Source organism: Balaenoptera musculus, chromosome 1 (genome assembly GCF_009873245.2).
Source record: "Balaenoptera musculus isolate JJ_BM4_2016_0621 chromosome 1, mBalMus1.pri.v3, whole genome shotgun sequence".
In the NCBI taxonomy this organism is placed as follows: domain Eukaryota; kingdom Metazoa; phylum Chordata; class Mammalia; order Artiodactyla; family Balaenopteridae; genus Balaenoptera; species Balaenoptera musculus.
In genome coordinates this window covers 45,262,532-45,289,477 of record NC_045785.1, presented here as the reverse complement: position 1 = coordinate 45,289,477, position 26,946 = coordinate 45,262,532, and the positions used below count along the sequence as shown (strand labels likewise).

Here is a 26,946-nt window from a genome sequence, read left to right as displayed (position 1 = left end):
CCTGTGAAGCTCCACTTAGGGGTTGATTTCCTTGATCTGATTAAGACTTGAGCTGGGTGGGGGCTGGGTTACTTAGTTGCACTTCAACTCTGCTGTACATAACAACATGGATAAATCTCAAACACATAATGATGAGTGAAAGAAGCCAGATACAAATGAGTACAAACTGTATGATTTCCATGTACATAAAGTTCAGGTGAAATTAATCTGTAGCATTAGAAATAAGAACCACGCTACCTTTGGGAAGGAGAGAGGGGTAGTGACGAGGAGGGGGCATAAGAAGGGCTTGTCTCAAATGCTGGTGATGTTCTGTCTCTTTACCTGGGTGGTGGTTACCTGGGTGTGTTTACTTTGTGAAAATCTATTGCACCATATACTTAACGATTTGTGTTCTTTTCTCTATGTGTGTTATAGTTCAAAAACAAAAAAGAAAGTGTGTATGGTGGGGGAGGAGCTCTTGCACAAAAAAACAAAGTTAAAAAGAAAAATCTAGCTATAGAATAGAAGATATTTGCAATTCTATAACAAAGGACTTGTATCCAGGATATTTTGTTTTAAATTTTTCTACAAATCAAAAAGAAAAGAACAGAAGGAGAAAAAGCAACCCAATAGAAAATGAGCAAAGGATAAGAAAAAGCAAATAAGAGAAGACGAGGCCTGCATAGCCCATAAACATGAAAAGGTATTCAACCTCACTGGTAATCCTGGAAATACAAATTAAAACCTTATTGAGGGCTTCCCTGGTGGCACAGTGTTTGAGAATCCGCCTGCCAATGCAGGGGACATGGGTTTGATCCCTGGTCCAGGAAGATCTCACATGCTGCGGAGCAACTAAGCCCATGTGCCAGAACTACTGAAGCCCTTGTGCCTAGAGCCTGTGCTCCACAACAAGAGAAGCCACCGCAATGAGAAGCCCACGCACCGCAATGAAGAGTAGCCCCCGCTCGCCGCAACTAGAGAAAGCCCACGTGCAGCAATGAAGACCCAACACAGCCAAAAAATAAAATAAATAAATAAATAAAATAAATTTATTAAAAAAAAAAACTTATTGCGATACCATTTCACACCCACGAGATTGGCTAAAGCTAAAATGTCTAACAATACCAAGTTGGTGAGAATATGAGGGAGCAGAAAGTTTCATACACTGCTAGTGGTAATGTAAATTGTTATAATTTAGAGATCAGATAGATCAGTTATTGACTTGGAGATACAGTGATTCTAAATTTCTACAATTCTACAAAGAAAGATACTCTTTATTATAAAGATCTTGTCCCACATTTGCCAATGGATACATGCACAAGGATGTGCATTGCAAATTTGTTTTTAATAGCAAAAAATTGGAAACAGACCTAAATATCCATCATTAGAGAAACGGAGAAATACCTTACAACAGTTAAAATGAATAAAGTAGATTTACATGTATCAACATAATAAAATCTTGAAAACACAATATTGAATGAAAAAAGCAAGTAGCAAGGGGTATATATACTGTGAAAACATCTAAGTTTTAAAAGAACAGTACATATTGATACATATATGGTAAAAGTATAAAAATATAGTCAGGGACTTCCCTGGCAGTCCAGTGGTTAAGACTCTGCACTTCCGCTGCAGTGGGCGGGTTCGATCCCTGGTTGGAGAACTAAGATCCTGCATGCTGCGTGACTTGGCCAATAAATAAATAAATAAATAAATAAAAATATAGGAAGGATATTCACCAATTTCAGAATAGCTGTTACCACTGGGCAAGGAAGAGAATAAGGACAGTAAGGGGCTACTTATTTCTTAAAAAAAAAAAGTACATATGGAAAAATGTTAACATCAAATCTGGGAAGTCAGTACATAGCTGTTTAATAAGTGTAATATTCGCTCTACCTTGTTGTTTGTTTACTTGAAATAGTTTTTTTTTTTAAAGTTAGACTGGGGCTAGGGTATGAGGTGTATTGGAAGCCTTTCTTCCTTTTCCAAACACTCTTCATCTTTTAATTCTTTATAGATACAGCTTTCCCCATCACTTTACATCTATATATTGGTTTGTGCCTTATCACCAGTAGATCAAGGAGAAGGGTGAGTTCTGATGTAATCTATGGTCTTCCTTGTGTCTTACCCTCCGGGGTTCATAGTAGAGCTCAACAATATCTTTTCAGTATGCTTTTTATCAGACTTAAAATATTACTCTCCAACAGAAATGTGTTTAAGTTCAAGAACCAAGTGACTGATTTAGAATTTAAAAATAATTGAAAAGTTGTCTTTTTTCATTTCACATTTCTGCTCAAAAAAAAAATACCGATTGTAAAGTATTATTTAAGATTTAAATAATATTGCTTGCCATTTCAATTGATAAGTGTATGGATAAATAGTTATAAAGTGTCTGTTTTTATACTCTTCATTTTTTAAAATTTCTGAATTATAACTATATAAACACTTTTTAAAAACTTACCTACTAAGTCGTGTCACTCTAGCGTATTAACTGTTTCCATATAATTATTGAGGGTTTTTAATTTTAGAAACAGAAAAATTATGTTGGTGTTAGGGACTTCTTTTGTGGAGTAGAGTAGTGTAAATACTCATATCTCACAGATTATCCCTGGGAGAGATCAGAAGTTTACATAAGTAAATAAACATGTTAAGAGTCCCTCCCACTTGTTGAATAACTTGGTTGGTAAGCTTTGTGCTAGGCAACAGGCTTTCTCTCTCTTCCTTTGCTCAGATAAAATTCAGAGAATAAAAAGGTTGCTTTTGTTGTTATTGTTTTGTTTTGTTTTCCTTGCAGGTTAAACACTTTAAGATGAGAAACATTGATGTTTGTTTGAGCTCTGAAGGGACTGAAGTGATTTTAGCTACATCAAGTGATGAAAAACACCCACCTGAAAATATAATTGATGGGTAAGAGTTACTGTTCTTTCTTCCTTAAAGTCTTAATATTAGGTCAGTGAACCCCCTCAGTACCTCAGTACTGAGATTATGTGTTTTACAACAACTAGCACTGTTAAACATAGTTTAATAAATGTCTGGTGAACTAAATTACCTGACTACCCACTTTAGTACCATCCCTGGAGCTAATTCAGTTGTGTATATTTAGGGTCTTGATCCTTTTTTTTTTTTAAATTTCTTTATTTAATTTATTTATTTTTGGCCGTGTTGGGTCTTCATTGCTGCGCGCAGGCTTTCTCTAGTTGTGACAAGCGGGGGCTACTCTTAGTTGCGGTGCATGGGCTTCTCATTGCGGTGGCTTCTCTCATTGTGGAGCATGGGCTCTAGGTGTGTGGGCTTCAGTAGTTGTGGCACACGGGTTCAGTAGTTGTGGTGTGTGGGCTCTAGAGCACAGTCTCAGTAGTTGTGGTGCATGGGCTTAGTTGCTCCGCGGCATGTGGAATCTTCCCGGACCAGGGCTTGAGCCCATGTCCCTTGCATTGGCAGGCGGATTCTTAACCACTGTGCCACCAGGGAAGTCCCTGATCCTTTTCTTTATAATTCCTAAACTGAACTTTTTATAAAAATAGTTTTTAAAGATGTGGTCTAACAAGGCAAAACTTCAAACAACAGCTACCTCATTTTATGGAAGTATACATTTTAATATCTGGTTATGGTTTTATTCCAAGTTTTTCTTGGTAAATAGGAATATAAACAGTGTGACTTACTATCTACTGCCTATTTTCTTTCTGGTCTAAGCAACATCTTTGCTGAACTGAATGCTTCACTTCTTGCTACCCACCTGCATTGTTTGGTTCTCAGCTTCTTGATATCATTCCAGTTACTGCTCTTCACTGTGCTAGAGCTTATTCTAGGTAGAGATAGATATCATTCTCAGACTTCTAAATTCCAGGAAAAAAGTAGTTAATGGAAGAACTTCCTTTTTTAAAAGATTGAGGTATATGGGACTTCCCTGGTGGTTCAGTTGTTAAGACTCTACACTTCCATTACAGGGGGCGCGGGTTCAATCCCCAGTTGGGGAAGTAAGTTCCCGCATGCCACAGCCAAAAAATTTAAAAAAAAATTGAAGTATAGTTGCTTTATAATATTATGTAAGTTTCAGGTGTACAGTGTAGCAATACACAATTTTTAAAGGTTATACTCCGTTTATAGTTATTATAAAATATTGGCTATAATTCCTGTGTTGTACAGTATATCCTTGTAGCTTAATTATTTTATACATAGTAGTCTGTACCTCTTAGTCCCCCAGCCCTATCTTGCCCCTCCCCACTTCCCTCTCCCCACTAGTTTGTTCCCTTTATCTGTAAGTCTCTTTCTTTTTTGTTACGTTCACTTGTTTGTTTTATTTTTTAGGTTCTGCATATAAGTGGTATACAGTATTTGTCTTTCTCTGTCTGACTTAATTCATTAGCAAATACCCTCCAAGTCCATCCAAGAAAAACTCCTTTGTTAATAGTTCTGGCAATTTTATTACCCTCTTGAGTTCTCTTTCTTGGTATTTGTACAGTGATCTGAGTTTGACTCATGGGATCATATAATTTTAGATCTGGAAGGACTTACGAGTTCATCTTATCGAAAGCTTTCATTTAAACTTGTGGTAAGAGAGGTCTAAAGAGGTCAGGTACTTGTTTTAACTACTGAAGGCAGAGCCAGTTGTAACATAGATCTCGTGGCTCTTTGTGTTCTATTGTGAGGTCCATGTATCTGTATAAAATTCTAGTAATTGGACCTGTTCCTTTAAGCCCAGTTGTTACCTCCTCTCTGACTGACATCTGTCCCTTTCCCTCAGGTAGGATAGTTTCCCTTTTCGGTGGGCTCCAGTAGAATTTGATATATACCTCTATTATCTTATTTATTCCTTTATTATATAATTATTTATTTTTAATGTATGTCTCCCCTCTCAACTGGAAATTTCTAGAAGTCAGAGACTATGACTTCATCTTTGACTCCACAGTGTCTTAAAATATTTGTGGAGTAGCTTGTGAATTAGACCATCAAAGATTAGTCATACATACACTCACACGTATACACATATACATACACACATACTTACATATATTAATATATATTTGCATAGGGCTTTATAGTTTTATAGATGTTATGTCATTAGACCCTCACAGTAAGCTTGGGGAGTAAGAGGCCAAAAAAAAAAGTATTTTCAACCTCATTATAAAGACGGCGAAAAAAATGATCAGAGGTAAAATGACTTACTCAAAATCATACAGATAAGCAAGTGTCAGAATCAAAACTAACACTCATGTCTTCTAACTCCCAGTTTCTAAAACTTAAGGTTTGAATAAAAAACTTAATATATGTGCCTCTTAATCCTTCTTAGTTTTTTATTTTCTGAAATTCAGGTAATAGTTATTTATCTCACTCTGCCTTAGAGTAGAGATATAAATGTGGGAACTGCTATGAGGATCACAGACCTATAGAGATTTACCTTAAATCGTTTGCCAGAAATAGAGATCTTTCCAAAAATACTCCTTGTCTTTGATTGGAGATAAATCAAATTTTCAAGGCAAGATCAATTTACCTTACACCCTTTTGGTGACCTTTCTTTCAAGGGAATATGTTTATAGATCATTAAAATTGGTTGTTATATGTAACATAATATTTTAGACTTTATCAGTCCATACTAATGAATAAGTACATAATATTTTTTAGATTAGACAAAGACCCTTAATACAGAAAACTATATGGAGTAAAGTAGTTACTGACCCGATAACTGAACAGAGCACGTCAGAGACTTTTAATTCATATGCATTTCCAACAAATACAATTAGATTTTATATAGTAGATAGTAGAATTTATTCTCTGCTCATAAGTTGATTTATCTAAATGGAAGTAACAATAGAATTATTCGGAGAAAACAGTGCTATAAATTTGCCCCTAATGGATAGTGCTCCCAATTCTCAATTTCCTCAGAAATAGAGTTTTAAAAAGTGATTATATTTCTACTTCCTCTTGACTCTACTTTTGACCCCTGGTGTTTAACATGTCAATGAAAAAGGAGAAAAATTCTACACAAGAAAAATAATGAGTTAGAAAAAGTAGAAGAGAGAAAGAATTGGTTCCTTTGGCATAATGTAAAAGAATGAGAGATTCACAGTTAAAATTCCTGGGTAAGTGAACTATGTGTGTTACTTTGGGCTAAGAATATATGTGTTATTCTTTGAGCCTCAGTTTCCTGATCTGAAAAATGGGAATAATACCACCTTCCCTGACTACCTCAGAGTTGTGAAAAAATTACATGACTTTTTTTATTATCACATGAGATGATAGATGTTGAACAGTCAATGGCTATAAGGCCTTCTTTTAAAGGAAACTACTATTTTGATGACTTCATATTACTTAATTACAGGAATTCAGTTATATGTTATTTTAAAATCCAAGTGCATCTCTACATATCTTTATGTCATTGCATTGATCATGTTCATTAAAAGCACCCAAGAAAAAACATAGGGCAAGTAAATATTGTTTAATTTATTTAAATAAATAAAATTTTAAACCATATAAATATAAATAAAAAGAAATTATGAAATAGTAAGCATAGTATAAAAAAAATCAAGAATTGTGAGTTAGAGACCTGGATTCTGTTTTTTTCTTTTTTTTGTAACACCTTTATTGACATATTATTCTCATACCATAAAATTCAACCATTTAAGATATACAATTCAGTGGCTTCCAGCATATTCAGAGTTATACAGCCATCTGCACAATCCATTTCAGCACCCCAAAAAGAAACCTCACACACTTTCATTGTCATCCCCTATCCCCATGAGCCCTAGACAACCACAGATCTACTTTCTGTCCCTATAGATTTGCTTATCCAGACATTTCATATCAATGGAATAATATATATGTTGTCTTTGGACTGCCTTCTTTCACTTACATGTTTTCAAGGCTCATCCATGTTGTAGCATGTATCAGTGCTTCATTCATTTTTATTGCCAAATAATTCCATTGTATGTATATGGAAAATTTTATTTACCCATTCATCAGTTGATAGATATCTGAATTGTTTCTACTTTTTGGCTGAATTTTCCCCAGTTTTATTAAAGAATACCAACTTACAGATCCTAGGAACTCAGCAAACCCCCAGCAGGATGAATAAGAGACCACATCATAGCCAAACTGCTGAAAAACAAAGATAGAGAAAATTTTTAAACAACTGGAGCAAAAAAATACATTACATACAGGAGTACAGTGGTACCAGTGACAGCCAACTTTGCATCACAAGCAGTGGAATTCAGGTGACAATGGAACCGTATCTTTAAAATGCTGGGGAAAAAAGAGAAACAAACAAATAAGAAAACTGTCAACCCAGAATTCTGTGTCTAGTTAAAATATCACTAAAAAATATAGGATATAAGAAAGACTTTTCACTTACCACAAACAGACTTGCATCACAGGAAATGCTAAAGAAAGTTCTGCAGGTTGAAATGATAAAATACTAGATGGAAATTCAAACATTCAGGAAGAAAGTAAGTGTATTGGAAATGGTAAATATTTCAGTAAATATAAAAGACTATCTTTTCTTTTAATATTTTTGAAAGGCAACTAACCACTTAATGGGAAAAAACATTTTGTATTGTGGGATTTATTATATATGTGTGTATAAAATATATTAAAACAGTGGCACAAAAGTGGAGTTCAGTGCAAATTGACTGTCATGAGGTTTGATAACCTTGAGAGCAGCCACTAAAAATAAGAGGTATAGTTAAATAACTCATAAAGGAATTAAGCAGCATTAAAACTTTTTTTGATTCACTCAAAAGTAGATAGGAAAGGAGGGAATTACCTGGTGGTCCAGTGGGTAAGACCCCACGCTCCCAATGCAGTGGGCATGGGTTCGATCCCTGGTTGGGGAACTAGATCCCACATGTGTGCTGCAACTAAGAGTTCACATGCCACAACAAAAAATTCTGCATGCTGCACCTAAGAAGTCTGCATGCTGCAACTATAAGCCCACGTGCTGCAACTAAGAGCCGGCACAGCCAAAATAAATAAATAAATTTTTTTTAAAAAAAGTAGGTAGGAAAGGAGAAATGGTACAAGAAAAAATAGATGGGAGGGACAAATAAAAAATGAATAGCAAGACTTAAACCCAACCGTATCAATAATTGTATTAAATGCCAGTATTCTAAACACTTCAATTAAATGGCAGAGAGGGTTATACTGGGTAAAAATGAAAGACCCAAGTACATGGTGTCTGCAAGAGATGTACTTTAAATATAAAGTCATGAATATGTTGAAAATAAAAGGATGAAAAAGATGCACCCTATCAATAGTAAGCATGGGAGAGTGGCTGTGGCTATAGTCATATCAGACAAAGTAAAATATAAGATAAGGAGTATTTCCAGATATAAAGGGGACATTTTATAATGTTAAAATATCAATTCTTCAGGAAGAAATAACAATCTAAATGTACATTGACCTCATAATTGATATTAAAAATACATAAAGCAAAAACTGACAAATGGGAACTTCCCTGGTGGTCCAGTGGCTAAGACTCCACCCTCCCAGTGCAGGGGGCCTGGGTTCGATCCCTCGTCAGGGAACTAGATCCCACATGCTACAACTAAGAGTTCACATGCCACAACTAAAAATCCCATATGCCGCACCTAAGATCCTGCATGCTGCAACTAAAGATCCCACATGCCGCAACTAAAGATCCTGCATGCTGCAACTAAAGATCCCGCATGCCACAACTAAAGATTCTGCGTGCCGCAACTAAAAGATCCCGCATGCCACAACTAACGGTCCTGCATGCCGCAACAAAGACCTGACACAACCAAATAAATAAATAAATACATAAATATTCTGACTTCCCTGGTGGCACAGTGGTTAAGAATCCACCTGCCAATGCAGGGGACATGGGTTCAATCCCTGGTCCAGGAAGATCCCACATGCTGCAGAGCTACTGAGCCTGCATGCCACCCCTACTGAGCCCACGCACCGCAACTACTGAAGCCTGTGTGCCCTAGAGACCGTGCGCCACAACTACTGAGCCCACGTGCTGCAACTACTGAAGCCCATGCGCCTAGAGCCCACGCAGTGCAACAAGAGAAGCCACTGCAATGAGAAGCCCACGCACCACAATGAAGAGTAGACCCTGCTTGCCACAACTAGAGAAAGCCCGCATGCAGCAACGAAGACACAACACAGCCAAAAAAAAAAAAAAAGAATGTTTTAAAACTAGTAATTAGGGCTTCCCTGGTGGCACAGTGGTTAAGGATCTGCCTGCCAATGCAGGGGACACGGGTTCGAGCCCTGGTCTGGGAAGATCCCACATGCCGCGGAGCAACTAAGCCCGTGCGCCGCAACTACTGAGCCTGCGCTCTAGAGCCCGCGAGCCACAACTACTGAGCCCGTGTGCCGCAACTACTGAAGCCCGCGCGCCTAGAGCCCGTGCTCCGCAGCAAGAGAAGCCACCGCAATGAGAAGCCTGCGCCCCACAACAAAGAGTAGCCCCCACTCACTGCAAGTAGAGAAAGCCCACGTGCAGTAGCGAAGACCCAATGCAACCAAAAATTAAATAAATGAATAAATAAATAAATTAAAAAAAAAAAAAAAAAAAAAAAAAACTAGTAATTAAATTTCTCCCTTAGGAAGCTAGATAACAAAGAACAAATTATACCAAAAGAAAGTAGAGGACAATAAATAACAAAGGTAAGAGCAGAAATCAATGAAATAGAAAAATAGAAAAAATTATCAAAGCCAAAAGTTGACTATGTGAAAAGGTTTATAAAAGTTATAAACCTCTAGCAAGACTGACTAAAATAAAAAGAGAAAATGCAAATTACTAGTACCAGAGTTGAAAGAAGCAATATCACTAGATTCTAAAACAATAGTCAATATCAAGAACAGATTTAGGCTAATAAATTTGACAACTTAGATGAAATGGACAGATTCCTTGAAAAACTCAACCTATAAAAATGACACAATGGGGCTTCCCTGGTGGCGCAGTGGTTGAGAGTCTGCCTGCAAATGCAGGGGACACGAGTTCGAGCCCTGGTCTGGGAAGATCCCACATGCCACGGAGCGACTAGGCCCGTGAGCCACAACTACTGAGCCTGCGCGTCTGGAGCCTGTGCTCCGCAACAAGAGAGACTGCAATAGTGAGAGGCCCGCGCACCGCGATGAAGAGTGGCCCCCGCTTGCCACAACTAGAGAAAGCCCTCGCACAGAAACGAAGACCCAACACAGCCAAAAATAAAATAAATAAATTTTTTAAAAAAAAGTTAAAAAAAAAATGACACAAGATGAAATTTAATAATTTGAATAGTTTATATTGATTATAGAAATTAAATTATATAAAATATTTAGAGAAAAAGTAGTACCAATCTTTCAGAAACCCTTTCAAAAATAGAGGAGAAACATTTCCCAGATTGTTTTATGAGAACAGCGTAACCCTGATACCAAAACCTGACAAAGACATTACAAGAAAGGACAATTACAGAACAGTATTCTTTGTAAACATAGACACAAAAAACCTTATAAATTGAATTCAGCTAATGGAGTTTATCATAAGAATGCAAGATTGGCATATTCACCACATCACAGGAATACAGATTGAGTGTAATTTACCATATTGCCAGAACAAGGGAGAAAAAAAATCATATGATCATTCCAAAAAATCATTTGACAAAATTCAGCATCCATTCATGATAACAACTCTCAAAAAATTAAAAAGAGAAGGGAATTTTCTCAGTTTGATAAAGGCATCTACTAAAAATTTTCAGCGTAATAGTGAAATAAATGCTTTCCCAATAGAACAAATGAGTATATATAACAAAACAGAAACAGACTCACAGATATAGAAAACAAACTAGTGGCTATCAGTGGGGAGAGGGATGTGGGGAGGGGCAAGATAGGGGTATGAGATTAAGAGATACAAACTACTGCATACAAAATAGGTAAGCAACAAAGGTATATTGTACAGCAGCGGTCCCCAGCCTTTTTGGCACCAGGGACCGGTTTTGTGGAAGACAATTTTTCCACGGACCAGGGGTTGGGGAGGGGGTGGTTCAGGCAGTAACGCAAGCGATGGGGAGCGGCAGGTGAAGTTTCACTCGCTTGACCACCGCTCACCTCCTGCTGGGCGGCCTGGTTCCTAAAAGGCTGCAGACTGGTACTGGTCCGTGGTCCAGGGGTTGGGGACACCTGTTGTACAACACAGGGAAATATAACCATTATTTTGTAATAACCTTAAATGGAGTATAATCTATAAAAATAGTGAATCAGGGCTTCCCTGGTGGTGCAGTGGCTGAGAATCTGCCTGCCAATGCAGCGGACACGGGTTCGAACCCTGGTCTGGGAAGATCCCACATGCCACGGAGCAACTGGGCCCGTGAGCCACAACTACTGAGCCTGCGCGTCTGGAGCCTGTGCTCCGCAACCAGAGAGGCCGTGACAGTGAGAGGCCCGCGCACCGCGATGAAGAGTGGCCCCCGCTTGCCGCAACTAGAGAAAGCCCTCGCACAGAAACGAAGACCCAACACAACCAAAAAATAATAATAATAATAATTAATAAAATAAAATAAATAAATAAAATTTATTTAAAAAAAAATAGTGAATCACTGTGCTGTACATCTGAAACTAATATAATATTGTAAATCAACTATGTTCGGTTAAAAAAAAATGCTTCCCCCCAGTATTGGAAACAAATCAAGGATGTTTGTTCTCACCATTTCTATTCACTATTGTCCTGGAGGTCTTAAACAATGCAATAAGGCAAGAAAAGATATAGAAGTCTTAAAGATTGGAAAGAAAGCAAAGTTATCTTTATTCAGTATAGTATGATATCACTTATTTGTGGAATCTAAAAGATACAACAAACTAATGAATATAACAAAAAATGAAGCAGACTTACAGATCTAGAGAACAAGCTAGTGTTTACCAGTGGGGAGAGGAGAGGGGGAAACTATTGGGTTTAAGATAGGCTCAAGGATGTATTGTACAACATGGGGAATACAGCCAATATTTTGTAATAGCTATAAATGCAAAGTAACCTTTAAAATTGTATAAAATTTAAAAAAAAAATTTTTTAAAGAAAATTAGTAGACATATTATAATGAGGATAATGATCAAAATGCACCCTTGTGGTATTTCCCCAAAGAGCTTTCCTCTTCCAGATGGCAACAAGGAAAACTAAGTTTTGGAATGAGTCCTCTTTACATATCTTGTAACCAAGTAGCCTTTTGAACTATTCATAATATTTATTTGAGTTTCAGTTTCTCCAGGGGTGTGTGTGTGTGTGTGTGTGTGTGTAAAGCAAGAGCTATTGGCCACTAAAAAAAAAATTGCCTTTGTTCACAGATTATGTGAATCTACATAACCCTAAGGAATCTGCAAAAAACTGCTAGAGCTAATAAGTAAATTTAGCGAGGTCAATACACAAAAATCAATTGTATTACTATATACTAGTAGGAAACATTTAGGAAATGAAATTTAAAAAAATTCCAATTACATTAGCATTTAAGACATTAAATAGTTAAAAATAAATTTAATAAGACATGCAAGACCTTTACATTCAAAACTATAAAACGTTGCTGAGAGAAATTAAAGAACTAAGTAAATGAAAAGATATACTATATTCATGATTGGAAAACTCAATATTGTTACAGTGGCAGTTTCTCCCTTAAATGACCTATAGATTCAGTAAATCTCAATGAACTTTTACATAGAAATTAGCAAGTTGATTCTGAAATGTGTATGGAAATGCAAACTAATCTTGTCAAACTAATTTTGAAAAGAAGAAATCTTAAATTATCTGATTTCAAGATTTAAAATAAATACACAGTAATCAAAACAGCAAGGCATTTTTGTAAAGATAGATCTATATAGATCAGTGGAACAGACTAGAGAGCCCAGAAATAGACCCACACATATAAAGTCAATTACTTTTTGACAAAAGGCTAAGGATACAGAAACAGATCAATGGAATAAAATGGAGGGGCAGAAGTACATACACCCATAGACAGTCCATTAATTTTAGGAAAAGACACTAAGGTAATTCAATAGGAAAAGGAAAGTCTGTTTTTTTTTTTTTTTGGCTGCATTGGGTCTATTGCTGTGCACAGGCTTTCTCTAGCTGTGGTGAGCAGGGGCTACTCTTCATTGTGGTGCACGGTCTTCGCATTGTGGTGGCTTCTCTTGTTGCGGAGCACGGACTTTAGGTGCATGGGCTTCAGTAGTTGCAGCACACGGGCTCAGTAGTTGTGGCATGTGGGCTCTAGGGCGCACAGGCTTTAATAGTTGTGGTGCGCAGGCTCAGTAGTTGTGGTGCATGGGCTTAGTTGCTCCACAGCATGTGGGATCTATCTGGACCAGGGATCAAACCCGTGTCCCCTGCATTAGCAGGCAGATTCTTAACCACTGCGGCACCAGGGAAGTCTTTTTAATGTGTGCTGCTGGAACGACTGAATAAACATGTGGATAAAAATAAACCTCAACCCCTACCTCATACTAAACACAAAAATTAATTCAATATGGATAATAGACCTCAATTCAAAGCTAAAATAATTAAGTTTCTAAAAGAAAATCTAAGAAAGTACTTTTGTGACAATGAAGTAGCAAAGATTTCTTAATAAAGACACAGGGTTTCCCTGATGGTGCAGTGGTTAAGAATCCTCCTGCCAATGCAGGGGACATGGGTTCGAGCCCTGGTCTGGGAAGATCCCACATGCCGCGGAGCAACTAAGCCCATGCGCCACAACTGCTGAGCCTGCCCTCTAGAGCCCACGAGCCACAGCTAGTGAGCCCTTGTGCCACAACTACTGAAGCCCACACACCTAGAGCCCATGCTCCGCAACAAGAGAAGCCACCTCAGTGAGAAGCCCGCGCACTGCAATGAAGAGTAGCCCCTGCTCGCCGCACCTAGAGAAAGACCATGCACAGCAACGAAGACCCAACGCAGCCAAAAATAAAGAGAGGGAGGGAGGGAGGAAGGAAGGAAGGCAGGTACAAAAATTACTAAGCATAAAAGAAAAGAGTAATAAAACTGGACTTCACCAAAAATAAAACTAATACTCATTGAAAGACACAATTAAGGGCTTCCCTGGTGGCATAGTGGTTGAGAATACTCCTGCCAATGCAGGGGACACGGGTTTGAGCTGTGGTCCAGGAAGATCCCACATGCTGCAGAGCAACTAAGCCAGTGTGCCACAACTACTGAGCCTGCGCATCTGGAGCCTGTGCTCCTCGACAAGAGAGGCCGCGATTGTGAGAGGCCCACGCACCGCGATGAAGGGTGGCCCCCGCTTGCCACAACTAGAGAAAGCCCTCGCACAGAAACAAAAACCCAACACAGCCAAAAATAAATAAATAAATTAATTAATTAAAAAAAAAAAAACAAGCTATAGCATAGTCTATGGTGATAGGAATCAGAGCAGTGGTTGCATAAGGGAGGTTGTTTGGAGGGAAGAGAAGGGAAGTTTCTAGAGTGATGGAAATGTTCTTTATCTTGATTAGGGTATTGGTTACCTTGCGATATTGGTTACATAAGCATATACATTTATCAAAACTTTGAATTGCACACTTAAGAGAAATTCCACTGTAGGTAAATTTTACCTCCAAAAAAGAAAGAAAAACCTTATATAATTAAAATAGAAGTGATTATTTCTGTAGTCAATACTATATATGTGTGTGTGTGTCTAGGTATATATGTAATTTTACATAGTATATGACCCACATTGAGTGCATGTTTTAATTTTTTTCAACAAACATCTGTTGTGTATCTGCTGTGGGTCAGCCATTGTGATTGTTGCTGGGGATATAAAGGTGACTAAGAGAAAGTGGCTGGACTTAAAGAGGGTGTAGCTGGAGCAATAAAAACACAAGAGAAAAGTGCTAATGTAAAAATGGATGCTGTGTGTGAGGTGAGTGCAAAGGAGGGAGAAAGTTATTGTGATTTGTTGGGGTTGGAGAGATGTGACCAAAAAGTGAATAAACTTTTGCACGGGAAGAAGGGCTTTTTAGGTCAAGAGAACCTCATGGACTAAGGCACAGAGGCATGAGCCTACATGACGTGTTTGCAGAATTTTAATTGGTCCAGTGATAATGGGAGATGATATCATGATGGGGGATGATATACTTAATGATGGGACCAGATTGTACAGGGTCATAAAATGCCATACTGAGGAGTTTAGATTCATAGGCAATAAGGGGTCACTGCTTTTACACAAGAGTGACATCAGTTCCATTTTTTAAAAAATATATCTGGTAGTAGTAAAGAATTATTAAAGTTGGGGAGAGATTAGAGGCAGAATGAACAGTTAGAAAGGGGTTGTGGGACTTCCCTGGTGGTCCAGTGGTTAAGACTCTGCGCTCCCAACGCAGGAGGCCCAGGTTCGATCCCTGGTCAGGGAACTAGATCCCGCATGCCGCAAATAAAGATCCCATGTGCCACAACTAAGACCCGGTGCAGCCAAATAAATAAATAAATATTAAAAAAAGAAAAAAAAAAAGAAAGGGGTTGCAAGAATCCAGTGGTCGTTTATTTTTTTTAAATAGTTATTCACTAGAATTTTGTGATTAAACATTTCTAAACATTTGGCTATTCTTCTCTCTTTTTCTTTAAAATTAACAATAGAAATCCAGAAACATTTTGGACTACCACAGGAATGTTTCCCCAAGAGTTCATTATTTGTTTTCACAAACATGTAAGGATTGAAAGGCTTTTAATCCAGAGTTACTTTGGTAAGCATGATATTTTCATTTTACTTCATTTCATTAATTTTCATCATCTTTCAGATTTTCCATAGGCAGAAGGCACATATGTAAACTTTTGGCAAAACACTAATTTTTTTTTACCGCATGGAATCCAGTTTTATTGCTGGGGTTGATGGGTGGGGAGTATGAGTTAACTGCCTTGAACACAGTTAGCCTCTCTGAAACTGCAAATTTGAAACCCTTCCAAAGGACATCATAATTTCCATGCAATTTACTACGTGAAAGCCTTTGGCAAAAGACCGTGTTATGAATATAAGAAGCCAGCTTGCCAGAACACTAGGTTTCTTGACATCTTTATTCCAGATTCTTTTGACTAGGGGTTCTCTGTCAAATTATTTCTGAAAATCTGATAACCCTGATTATTTGCATTTGGTAATTTTGATTCTTTTATTAATAATGGCATTTTCTGAGGGATTTAGGAAGAATATCTCCCACTGGAACATCATCCTAATCCTGTCTTGTGTTTATTTAAGGATAAAGTATGTCAGACAAAATCATGGCAGGAAACAGGATATATCCCAGATGACTCAAATGAAGAGACCTTATTGATGGGACTACTTACAGAATTATGGCCTGGGTTAAGGGAACAAACTAGGGATGGTGAGACACCCAGAAAGTGGCTACAGCAGTAAGCCATTACCTCCCCTGGACCAAGGGAAGGAAATAGTATTGGTGGAGCCCAGTGAGTGCTGGAGCCCATGCATAAGAGCCTGCCCAACAGGAGCTGTAACCATGAACGGACATAACAACTGTCAGACACGGCACTGAAATGGGAAGGGCGCGGAGGAAATACAACCTGATGTCACTTCCCCACTGCTCTTCAATTTCCTTCCAGTGCTTCCAGTTGGCCAAATCCAACCAGTAGTCAGTGGGCAAGTGAGTCCAGGTGAAGCAGTCCCCGGGGTCCTCCCCGCAGGGCACAGAACAGAGAAGGGGAAGAATGGATTTGGGGTGAAGGGAACTGGTTTAGGGGTAAAGGAAAAAAACCAGTTCAGAAGGAAGATGACTGCATTCTGTCTTCTGTCATTAATTGTGAAGGCTCTGGAGTCAGACCTAAAGTCTGAATTCCAGTCTGGCACTTACTAGCTCTATATCATTGAACATTTCACCTGACTTCTCTAAGTTGCTTGATTTCTTTAAGCCTGTTTCCTCATCAGTAAAGTAAGTTAATAATACCATTCTCCTAAGAGTGAAGTCAAGAGTCAATGAATATGTCTGACTCATAGTAGTTTCTCCATAAAGTTTTATGATCAAGACCACTAATGGTATTATTTACCAGTGTACAAAAAAAACCCCCGAAAACTAGATGATTCCAAATGCAGAAAGGCCCTACTAGCTTTGTGTTGTATTCTTGCAAACACTTGTAAGATTACAGTTACACAGTCTGGATTTTACCATAGGGACTTATGGAAAAAACAGAGTGAGTGAGTGATTTTCAGAACATGTTGTTCCTGATCCCAGTACTTTGTGCAGTCCCACCAACGCCTGACGGTCTCAGACAAAGGAAAAAAAGCAATATAGGGACAGCAACATAGAATTAGGTAGATAATTAACACTTTATTTTGTTTATTTACAATGTCAGTGCGGACCTTGAGGATTGAAAAGAGCACTTCTAAAGAGCCAGTTGATTTTGAGCAGTGGATTGAAAGAGGTATGTGCTGTTTCGCCAATGTGGTTCTGATCATGAGGAAGTAGAGAATTGTCCTTTACTCTGTATTTCCAACTGGGCTGCATTTTGGTGAATAAACATGACTTGAATGATTCTTGTGACATATTTAGAGCCTAGAAAACCCAGGTTTGAATACAAAGATACTTCTTCACTTACTGGTTATGTAATTGTTAACATGTTACTTAATTTTTCTGAGTTTCAGTATCCTTAGCTGAAAAAATGGAGATGATACCTACTATTTAAAGTTTTTGAGAACACAGTGTCTGGCATATGGTAGACAAACATAAATATTAGTTTTTCATCTTTCCGTCCTTCCTGATTAATGGTACTATTTAAATATCATCAACAGAATTGGTAGCCTCTAGTTAAAAACAGCATATTGCCTTCATATGTCTATCTCTGTTCCTTCCCAAAATACCATGAAAATAATAATAAAGGAATAAAAGGAGGCATAAACCTACAAGGGCAAAAAATAAAAACAAACAAAAAGCCAAGAAACCAAAACAGATGTGAGAGATCAATATATATTATGGAAGAGAGGAAGCAGATGAAGGAGTAGTAACTTCTGTAGCAGAATAGAGTATAACCTAAGTACCTGCCGAGGAGAATATCAACTGAGAAGCAAACCAGTTTATCCAACAGAATCCCAGAAAGGTCTAGAACTTGAAGGCAAAGTTACCATGGAAAGTGTGAGTGAGGCATGGTCCAGAAAACAAAGGTGATTAGTTGAACATCTATATACAAAGTATATATATGTATATATATATTAAAAAGGATCCTAGGTACCTTCTCCTACCCTATAAAGCTAGTGACCAGTCTTTCCTCCCACAAACCACCCCCAAGAGGTGACTAGGAACATTGAATGTTGAGGCTCAGGACTCAGGGAGACCAGGCATAGTAAAGAGAGTGAGTGAGACACAGAGTGGAAAACAAGGGATTTAAGTGGAAGCCTACATATTGAGTGGTGGGAACTCCAGCCTCCTTCCTGTGCTCTGTTCAGCAACCAGGAATATAGCCCCAGCCAGATTGGAGGATTCATCTTTGGAGAAACTGAACGGTCCCAGAAGATCTATGGATACTGACACAGGCTAGCTCCTTCCTGGTTACCCTATCAAAGTCCAGTAGTCAGTGAGTCTGGCTCATGCACATTTTTCAAATGATCTATTCGTGAGTAACAGAAGCCAAAAATCACCAGACTTATGATGAAGGCCTTAAAACCTCAATATAATGAAGCCTTTAGCTCTAATTCCAATCTATAGGAAAAGGGGATAGAGAACAAATTAAATGAAACGACGAGAAGGCAATATGAGAAAATGTGGGACATTTTACAGGACAACTGACCTGGTGTCTTCAATAAGTCAGTGGTGTGGGGAAAAAAATGTGTGTGTGGGAGAGAAAGCAGTTCAAGATTAAAAGAGACTTAATTCTGATTTGAATAAACCAACTATAAAAAGACATTTAGGGGGACAATGGGGAAATTTGAATATGGACTGGGTATTATATTAAAGCATTTTTTTATTGTAATATGATAATGGCATTGTAGTTATATAAGAAAATATTCTTATTTAGAGATAGATAACCAAATATTTAAAGGTAAAATGTCATGATGTCTTAGACTTTCTCTAAAATACTTTAGCAAAAAAAATTAGATAAATCAAGTATGGTGAAATGTTAGTAATTGCAAATTCAAGATTATGGGTATATATAGGAGTTATATCCTGTCCTTTTTATGTATGTTTGAGATTTTCCAATTTTTCATAATTTAAAAAAATGAAAAGCAAATGAAAGAAGAGGTTATTATTAACTTCTAGTAGAGGAGGAGTTGTCTAAGAAAGAAAATGTGTCACAATTTATTACTTATTTCAGCAGTAAATAATGTTTATATAGATAATAGTATAACCATCAAGTATTGATTTCAAAACTGAGAGGATGGTAGGAGGGAAAATTTGCAGGAGGGGGAGGAAGAGGATATTGGTCCAAGAGACATAAATTTTACCTACCATAATATAAAGTCAGTAAAAAATTGATAAATCAAGAAAAGGAGTATAAAACATAATTCCAGGAAAAACAGCTTAAAGTGTTGAAAACATTTACCTTTAGGGAGCAGGACTGGAGGAAAAGGGGTCAAGCAGGGAATTACTATTTTTCATTACCTCAGAGAAAGGTTAGGAAACAGAAAGAAAGTCATACATAATCTTACTTCCCAGAAACTTCCCTTTTTTGTACTACATGTCTTTTAAAATTATGTACACTATTTTGATACAAACAAAATTAATTTCTAAATAATGTTGACATTATTATATCAATTAAATATTTCATGTTTCCAGAAGAATGTTTGATGTGATTAACTCATGACCAGATAAGTTAATCTGTCCTAAAATTAAACAAGTAAAGGTTTTCTATAGCTGGACACCAGAAAAGATCAATTCATGGGTGGCGTAACTCAGCATCACAGTGAAAATTCATTGTGAGAAGCTGAGCCCTAGTCAGTACACATGAGAATGGTAAGATGGCTCCTTTCAAGCCTGCAATTACTCTTAGTAACTTGATCCTTAAAAAGGACTTTCACATTTTATCAATTCTTCACTTTATATTCCTTTACTGTAATTTACATTTACATTTACTTTTATTTATACTCACTAGAGATGTTTTATAGCTCATAGTTTATCTTTCATACCTTTTATATCAAATATCTCTATTTTTATATTGAATTTTAACCCCAAAACACTGGTAAATCTGGTCTGACTATAGTTTACCAGATACCATGTGTTGCTGAATATAAATTTCAATATCTCCTCATGCATTTTGAGCCCTACCTCAATTCTGTTGAATTTGTGTTTTAGATCTGGTACATACAGAGGGGCAGCTTCAAAATGAAGAAATTATAGTAAGTAAATATACTTTGAAGAGATAAACATTATCTTTAGCCAGCACAACGTATTTAAATTTTAAACCTATCTCCATAGTCATAAAGTTAATAAATACCCTCATAATATTATAGGTTCTGTGTCTCATCAACCAATAGAGAAGGTTATTCTCAATAATATATGACAGCATAATAATAATATGACAGCAAGGATAGAACAGAATTCACTTGTTTTTGTTTTATTTTGTTTATTCATTTATTTTGAAGTATGTACTTGCTTTCCTTTCATTTGATTCTGTAGGCCTTATAGAATAGGAATCAGAAAAGGTTGAGATGCCAAAATCGGATGTTAATTTAAGCATGAAAGGACAAGGGAGATTCAGATAAGGGAACTGGAGCATAGGATCAGCAACAAATAAGCCAAAGAGAGATGAGGTGAAAAGAGAACCAGCATTTTCCAACAACATTCCATTGGGCTTTGCTTGTCAAGTGGAATGAATGCCCGTTGATGAGGAAGCTGCTGCCTCATCAGGAGTTTCTCTGTTCCTGCTAGTTTGTCAGGCCCTGGTTTTAGACAAACACAAAAAGCCAAACAACTGTGAATATGTGTTTTTTAGGTGGTAGTGTTTATTTAACTAAGGTGTCTCTAAATAAGGGTTAAAGAGTACCTTGTCCATTAGGTTTCCTTCTTCACAACTTACTGGCAGCTGCTATGAAATCGGTGTTTCAAATGCTTCTGTAGGAGTTTCTGAATCCTGTTAATTATCTTCTCTACCACCTAAGTGTGCCCAATGACTGGGGAGGCCGGTGGGGAGCAGAAAAATGATTAATTAGACTGAATTGTATCTTCCTATTTTTCTCCATATTTATTAATGGGTTATGGTTAGTAAGCCTCTGCTGAGTATTTTGTTTCAGGACTCACTGTGGATCAGGGAGGGATGCAGCATCATAGAGTATTTGGAGAAAAGTGAGGGGGAATGGAAGGCTGTAAATCACCCAAAGTTTAGTACCCTGTCACAACAGCTTTTACTATACTTATTTTCTTCTAGTTGTTAACCAGATGCATTACATAGTTATAATAGTATGTATGAAAAAATTTGTATCTTTTAAAAATTTAATATTGTATCAAAAGCTTCATAATTATAATTTTAAAATTAAGTGTATGCAGATAGACAGATGTTAACTGATTTCCTTTTTCCTCTCTCTGTCATTATAACTAATACTACAGGGGACATCTTATGCCTGTTCCTGCTACCACAATGTTCACCTTTTTAATTATTTTCTAAAATTAAATTTCAAGGAATGGAATTACTGGGTCCATGGGTATAGACATATTTATAGCTTCTTATATATACTGCCAAATTGCTTTTCAGAGACATTTTTTTACATTTTTATATAAATGTAAAAGTATAGTAATATTCAGGGTAGTGTATTCTGAGGCATCATCCAACAAATGAAATCTCTTAATTATGAAAAATACTTCAGAAAAACACTTAAAAAAAATTAATCAGGGCTTCCCTGGTGGCATAGTGGTTAAGAATCCACCTGCCAGTGCAGGGGACACAGGTTCGAGCCCTGATCCGGGAAGATCCCACATGCCACGGAGCAACTAAGCCTGTGTGCCACAATTATTGAGCCTGCACTCTAGAGCCCGCGAGCCACAACTACTGAGCCCTTGTGCCACAGCTACTGAAGCCCGTGCGCCTAGAGCCCGTGTTCCGCAACAAGAGAAACCACCGCAATGAGAAGCCTGCACACTGCAACAAAGAGTAGCCCCCGCTCGCCGCAACTAGAGAAAGCCCATGCGCAGCAACAAAGACCCAAAGCAGCCAAAAATAAATAAATAAAATAAATTAATTAAAAAAAATTAATCAGAATTGTACAGTGCAATTTTTAGCTCCACCTGATGTTCTTCCTCAAACCAAGGCTGATATTTGGCTGCTACATATCAGAATAACTGTACTGTTACATGTGGCTGGCTTCTCTTCTGAACATTATATCTTATAAATCATTATATATTTAGAATATTGCATCAAACACTTTCTTCTGCTAACTGCTTGTTTAACAGTTAACTAGAATTCTAAATCATCTGTATTGATTTTTCCCCTACAGGCACGTGATGGCCACGCCACTTACTTGAGATTCATTATTGTATCAGCCTTTGATCATTTTGCATCTGTGCATAGTGTTTCTGCAGAGGGAATAGCAGTCTCAAATCTTTCTTAATAATTATAACAAAATACTCTTGCACTATTTTTTAACAATATATTTATTTAAACATGAAGTTGTTATTATTAAAGGGATTTGTATCAATCTGTTTCAGTTTTTATTTATTTTCTCTTCAACATTTTGTAGGAATTTGGTTCATCAGACAGCAGTGACGGCCACCATGTAGGTCATAAGAAAGCTTTTGCTTCGGTATACAGCTTAATCAAGGACGTGACTATACATGAAAACAACTGGTAATACATTGTGTCCCCACAGCATCTAACATAGTACCCTTCAGATATCACTGCATTAATTTTTAAATTTATTGATTGATTGATGCAAAGGGCTAAGGGAGCAATATGGAAAGTAAACAATGTATGAGTTCAAAAACGAGAAAGTATTTATGGGATGGTTTCTTTGAGCTCATGGAACTTGAACTGGGCCCTGTAGGACAAATCATTTTATTTTTTTCTCTTTATTTTGTTTTGATTTCAAGACCTCAGAGAAGAGTTAGGAAACATATAATCTTACTTCCCAGAGACAACCATTATTGATATTATTTGATTTTCTTTATATTTTGGGGAGGTAAGGAACAGGATAGGACAGATTCGGGTGGGGATATAAGACTTCTCTGAATATATCTTATTATACAACTTGAATTTGAAAACATAAATAACTAATATAGCCAAAAGTTAAAATTAAAAAGCAATTCCAAAATGTTGAAAACAAATGCATGAACCTAACTCTATTACAATTGATAAAATAAACCCACAGGAAAAAAATGGCATTAGAATATAGTATTTTATCTATGCAGTCTATGTTAGTTTCTTACAGCTGCTGTAATAAAGTACCACAAACTTGGTAGCTTAAAACAATAGAAATCTGTTCTCTCACAGTTCTGGAGGCTGGAAGTTGGAAATCAAGGTATTGGCAGGGTTTGTTCCTACCAGAGTTCTGAGGGAGAATATGTTCCATGCCTTTCTCTTAGCTTCTGGTGTTTCTGGCAGTCCTTGGCATTCCTTGACTTGTGGCACCATAGCCCCAGTTTCAGCCTCCATCGTCATATGGCATTCTTTCTGTGTTTCTTCACATCATCGTCCCTCAATGCATATTCTGTGTCTTCTCCTCTTCTTATAAGGACACTGTCATATTGAATTAAAGGTGCACCCTACTCCAGTATTATCTCTTCTTAACTAATTACATCTGCAATGACCCTGTTTCCAAGTAAGGTTGCATTCACAGGTACCAGGGGTTAAGATTTCATCATATCTTTTTGAAGATGCAGTTCAAGCCACAACACAGTCTTAGTGAAATTTATATGTGATAGTTAATTTTATGTATCATACTGACTGGGTCACAGTGCCCAGATATTTGTTCAGACATTATTCTGGATGCTTCTGTGTAGGTATCTTTTAGATGACAGTAACATTGGTGGACATTGTGTAAAGCAGACTGCCCTCCATAATGTGGGTGGGCCTCGTCCATCAGTTGAAGACCTTAGTAGAACAAAGACTGACCTCCCCTGGGCAAGAAAGAATTCTGCCAGCAGATGGGCCTTCAGACTTGTATTGCAACATCAGCTCTTCCCTGGGTCACTGACCAACCCTACAAATTTTGGATTTGCCAGCTTTCTTGTTATCACATGATACTTTCTTACCAGTCTCAGCATTCTAAAAAGTAGCAAAAGAGGGACAGCCACAAAGTGCCAACACTTTGAGTCTCTGCTTGTATCATATTTGCTATTGTCCTGTTTCCCAAATCATGTTATATGGCCAAGCCCAGAGTCAGAACAAGAGGGGTCTACCCAAGGGCATGGATGTAAGGAGGTGCGACTAAATTGGGAGTGGGGAGGGAGTGGTGGCCACTACTGCTAGAATCTACTACAATTAAACATGGTGCCTCCTGATATGATGCAATATGAAGCACATAGACCAACCTATGAAGTGCGCTTGCCAAAATTACTGAGCCTGAATCAAATCAAATTCTAGAGTTATCTTTCACTTTCAGGAAGTTCAAGAGAGAGAGGAACAAGTAAAATGACACCACAAAGAAGCAAATAGACTTGTAGCCATTAATGCAGCTCACTGAAATGCCCAGATCTGTGCCTTCTCTGCCCATGGTAAGATATACTTCCTGGCCTTCTTTGTTTGGGTAGGGCCATGTGACCAATTCTGGCCAATGAGATGAAGGGTAGTTGAATTCTAGACTGAGCATTTAATTGCCTTCAAGAGACCCTTCAAAACTCTTTTCTCTCTCCCACAATGACCAGCAATGATATTCTCCACAGTAACTACTTCATCATTCTAGGTCTGGGAGTGAGACTAGTGATAACAGGTAGCAGAGGTCCCAGTCAATCTGAGGCACACATAGAAGGAGAAATAAAGCTTCATTGTTTTTTTTGTTTGTGTGTGTGTTTTGGCCATGTGTGGGATCTTAGTTCCCCAACCAGGGATCAAACCTGGGCCCCCCTGCAGTGGAAGTGCAGAGGCCTAACCACTGGACCACTGGGGAATTCCCAAGTCACATATTTTGGAGCTGCTTGTTACCCCGGCATAACCTGGCCTATCCTGGCTGATATACAGACAAATCTAGAATATGGCTTATCCTACAGGACAAGTGACCTGGTTTCTTCAACAAGTCAGTGGCATGAAAAATGCTAATTAGGGGCTTCCCTGGTAGCGCAGTGGTTGAGAATCTGCCTGCCAATGCAGGGGACACGGGTTCGAGCCCTGGTCTGGGAAGATCCCACATGCCGCGGAGCAGCTGGGCCCGTGAGCCACAATTGCTGAGCCTGTGCTCCGCAACAAGAGAGGCCGCGATAGTGAGAGGCCAGCGCCATGGCGATGAAAAGAAGGTGGCCCCCCGCCTTGCCGCAACTAGAGAAAGCCCTCACACAGAAACGAAGACCCAACACAGCCAAAAATAAATAAATAAATAAATTTATAAATTAAAAAAAAAAAGAATATCCTGACCTGATTCTATGATATCTACACATTTCTCCTTTAAAAAAAAAAAAAATGCTAATTAATTAAGGAAGGGGATCCACTCTAGATTCAGAGAGATGTAAGAGCCCCCAAAAACACATGCCATGTGTGGATTTTATTTGGTTGCTGATTTGAGCAAACCAACTGAAAAAAAGACATTTTAAAGATAATTAGGGAAATCTGCTTATGGACTGGGTTTTATTGTTCATTTTGCTAAGTGTGATACTGGCATTAAGCTTATCTAAGAAAAGGCCCATATTTTTCAGAGATGCATTTAGAAGTATGTAGGGTAAAATAACATGGTATCTGGGATTTGCTTTAAAATACTTGAATATTTTTTAAAGGAAAAAGTGTTCATTGAAGTAAATATAACAATAAATTGTTGAATCTAGGTTATGGATATATGGGGCTTCATTGTGCTAGTCTTTCTACTTTAATGTATGCTTGAAATTCTTCATAATAGACAAATAACAATAAATGCTTACGGAGGAGATCTCTGTGCATGAATCTTTGCCTACCCCTCAGATGATTTTTTTTTTTTTTTTTTTTTTTTTTTGCCGTGCTGCTGCGGCATGCGGGAATCTTTAGTTCCCCAACCAGGGATCGAACCCACACCCCACCTGGCAATGGAAGCACAGAAGCCTTAACCACTGAACAGCAAGGAGAAGTCCCTCAGATGAGTTTTTTTTAGAAGAGATTCCCAGAAGGGAATTAGTCAAAGTAAGGAACAGTTATAAGGCTTTTGATACTTTCTGATAATTTGCTTAACAAGATTTGTTGCACAAATTTACTTACTCTCAGAAAGGTAAGTTTTAAATAAGTGGAGGAGAGTAGAAAAGGTACTTCAAGAGTAACGTTGGTGCCGTCAAAGATATGAAGGTGAGTACTCTCATAAAATGTATTTAGGGAGTGATGAATACATACGTCTGACTAGGGCAAAGGAGAAGACTAAAACCAGACATTGCAGCCAGATCAGAAAGAGCCTTTAATGCTTTCAGATATTTTCCTGTAATGCTGGAGCCATTTAAGGTTTTTGAAAAGGAAGGGGACTTAGAGCAATTGTGTTCATGTTCAATAAAATCAAACACTGAGGATTTTCCTTTTGCCAACTTCCTAAACCGGAATGTCAGTAATTCTTCGTTTAAGAAACACTGTGTTAATTTGTATGGAAACACAAAAGACCCCCGATAGACAACAAGCAATCTGAGAAGAAAGAAAAACGGAGCTGGAGGAATCAGGCTCCCGGACTTCAGACTATACTACAAAGCTACAGTAATAAAGACAGTATGGTACAGGCACAAAAACAGGAATATAGGTCAATGGAACAGGATAGAAAGCCAAGAGATAAATCCATGCACATATGGTCACCTTATCTTTGATAAAGGAGGCAAGAATATACACTGGAGAAAAGACAGCCTCTTCAATAAGTGGTGCTGGGAGAAAACTGGACAGCTACAGGTAAAAGAATGAAATTAGAGAACACTCCCTAACACCATACACCAAAAATAAACTCAAAATGGATATTAAAGACCTAAATGTAAGGCCAGAGA

The 26,946-nt window shown here is 37.7% G+C and overlaps 1 protein-coding gene and 1 non-coding gene across 11 annotated transcripts in view; both read left to right on the top strand.

Annotated features, from left to right (window-relative positions):
- Positions 1-22,517, top strand: part of HSPB11 (heat shock protein family B (small) member 11) — a 35,502-nt gene extending 12,985 nt beyond the window's left edge. For 7 of the 10 annotated variants that reach the window (XM_036834871.1, XM_036834816.1, XM_036834852.1 and 4 more), the window contains 6 exons: positions 1,994-2,064; positions 2,771-2,883; positions 15,530-15,636; positions 17,252-17,320; positions 20,182-20,225; positions 22,317-22,517. In XM_036834871.1, the coding sequence (XP_036690766.1) occupies positions 2,786-2,883; positions 15,530-15,636; positions 17,252-17,320; positions 20,182-20,225; positions 22,317-22,430 (432 nt within the window). In that variant the 5' untranslated portion in view covers positions 1,994-2,064; positions 2,771-2,785 and the 3' untranslated portion in view covers positions 22,431-22,517. Of the gene's footprint in view, positions 1-600; positions 683-1,993; positions 2,065-2,770; positions 2,884-15,529; positions 15,637-17,251; positions 17,321-20,181; positions 20,226-22,316 lie in introns of those variants that run through there. The other 3 variants (XM_036834862.1, XM_036834786.1, XM_036834806.1) reach the window with 2 other exon arrangements.
- TRNAG-CCC lies at positions 15,234-15,306 on the top strand. The gene has a single exon. It is a non-coding gene; the product is annotated as a tRNA-Gly (tRNA).
- Positions 22,518-26,946: the final 4,429 nt, after the last annotated feature.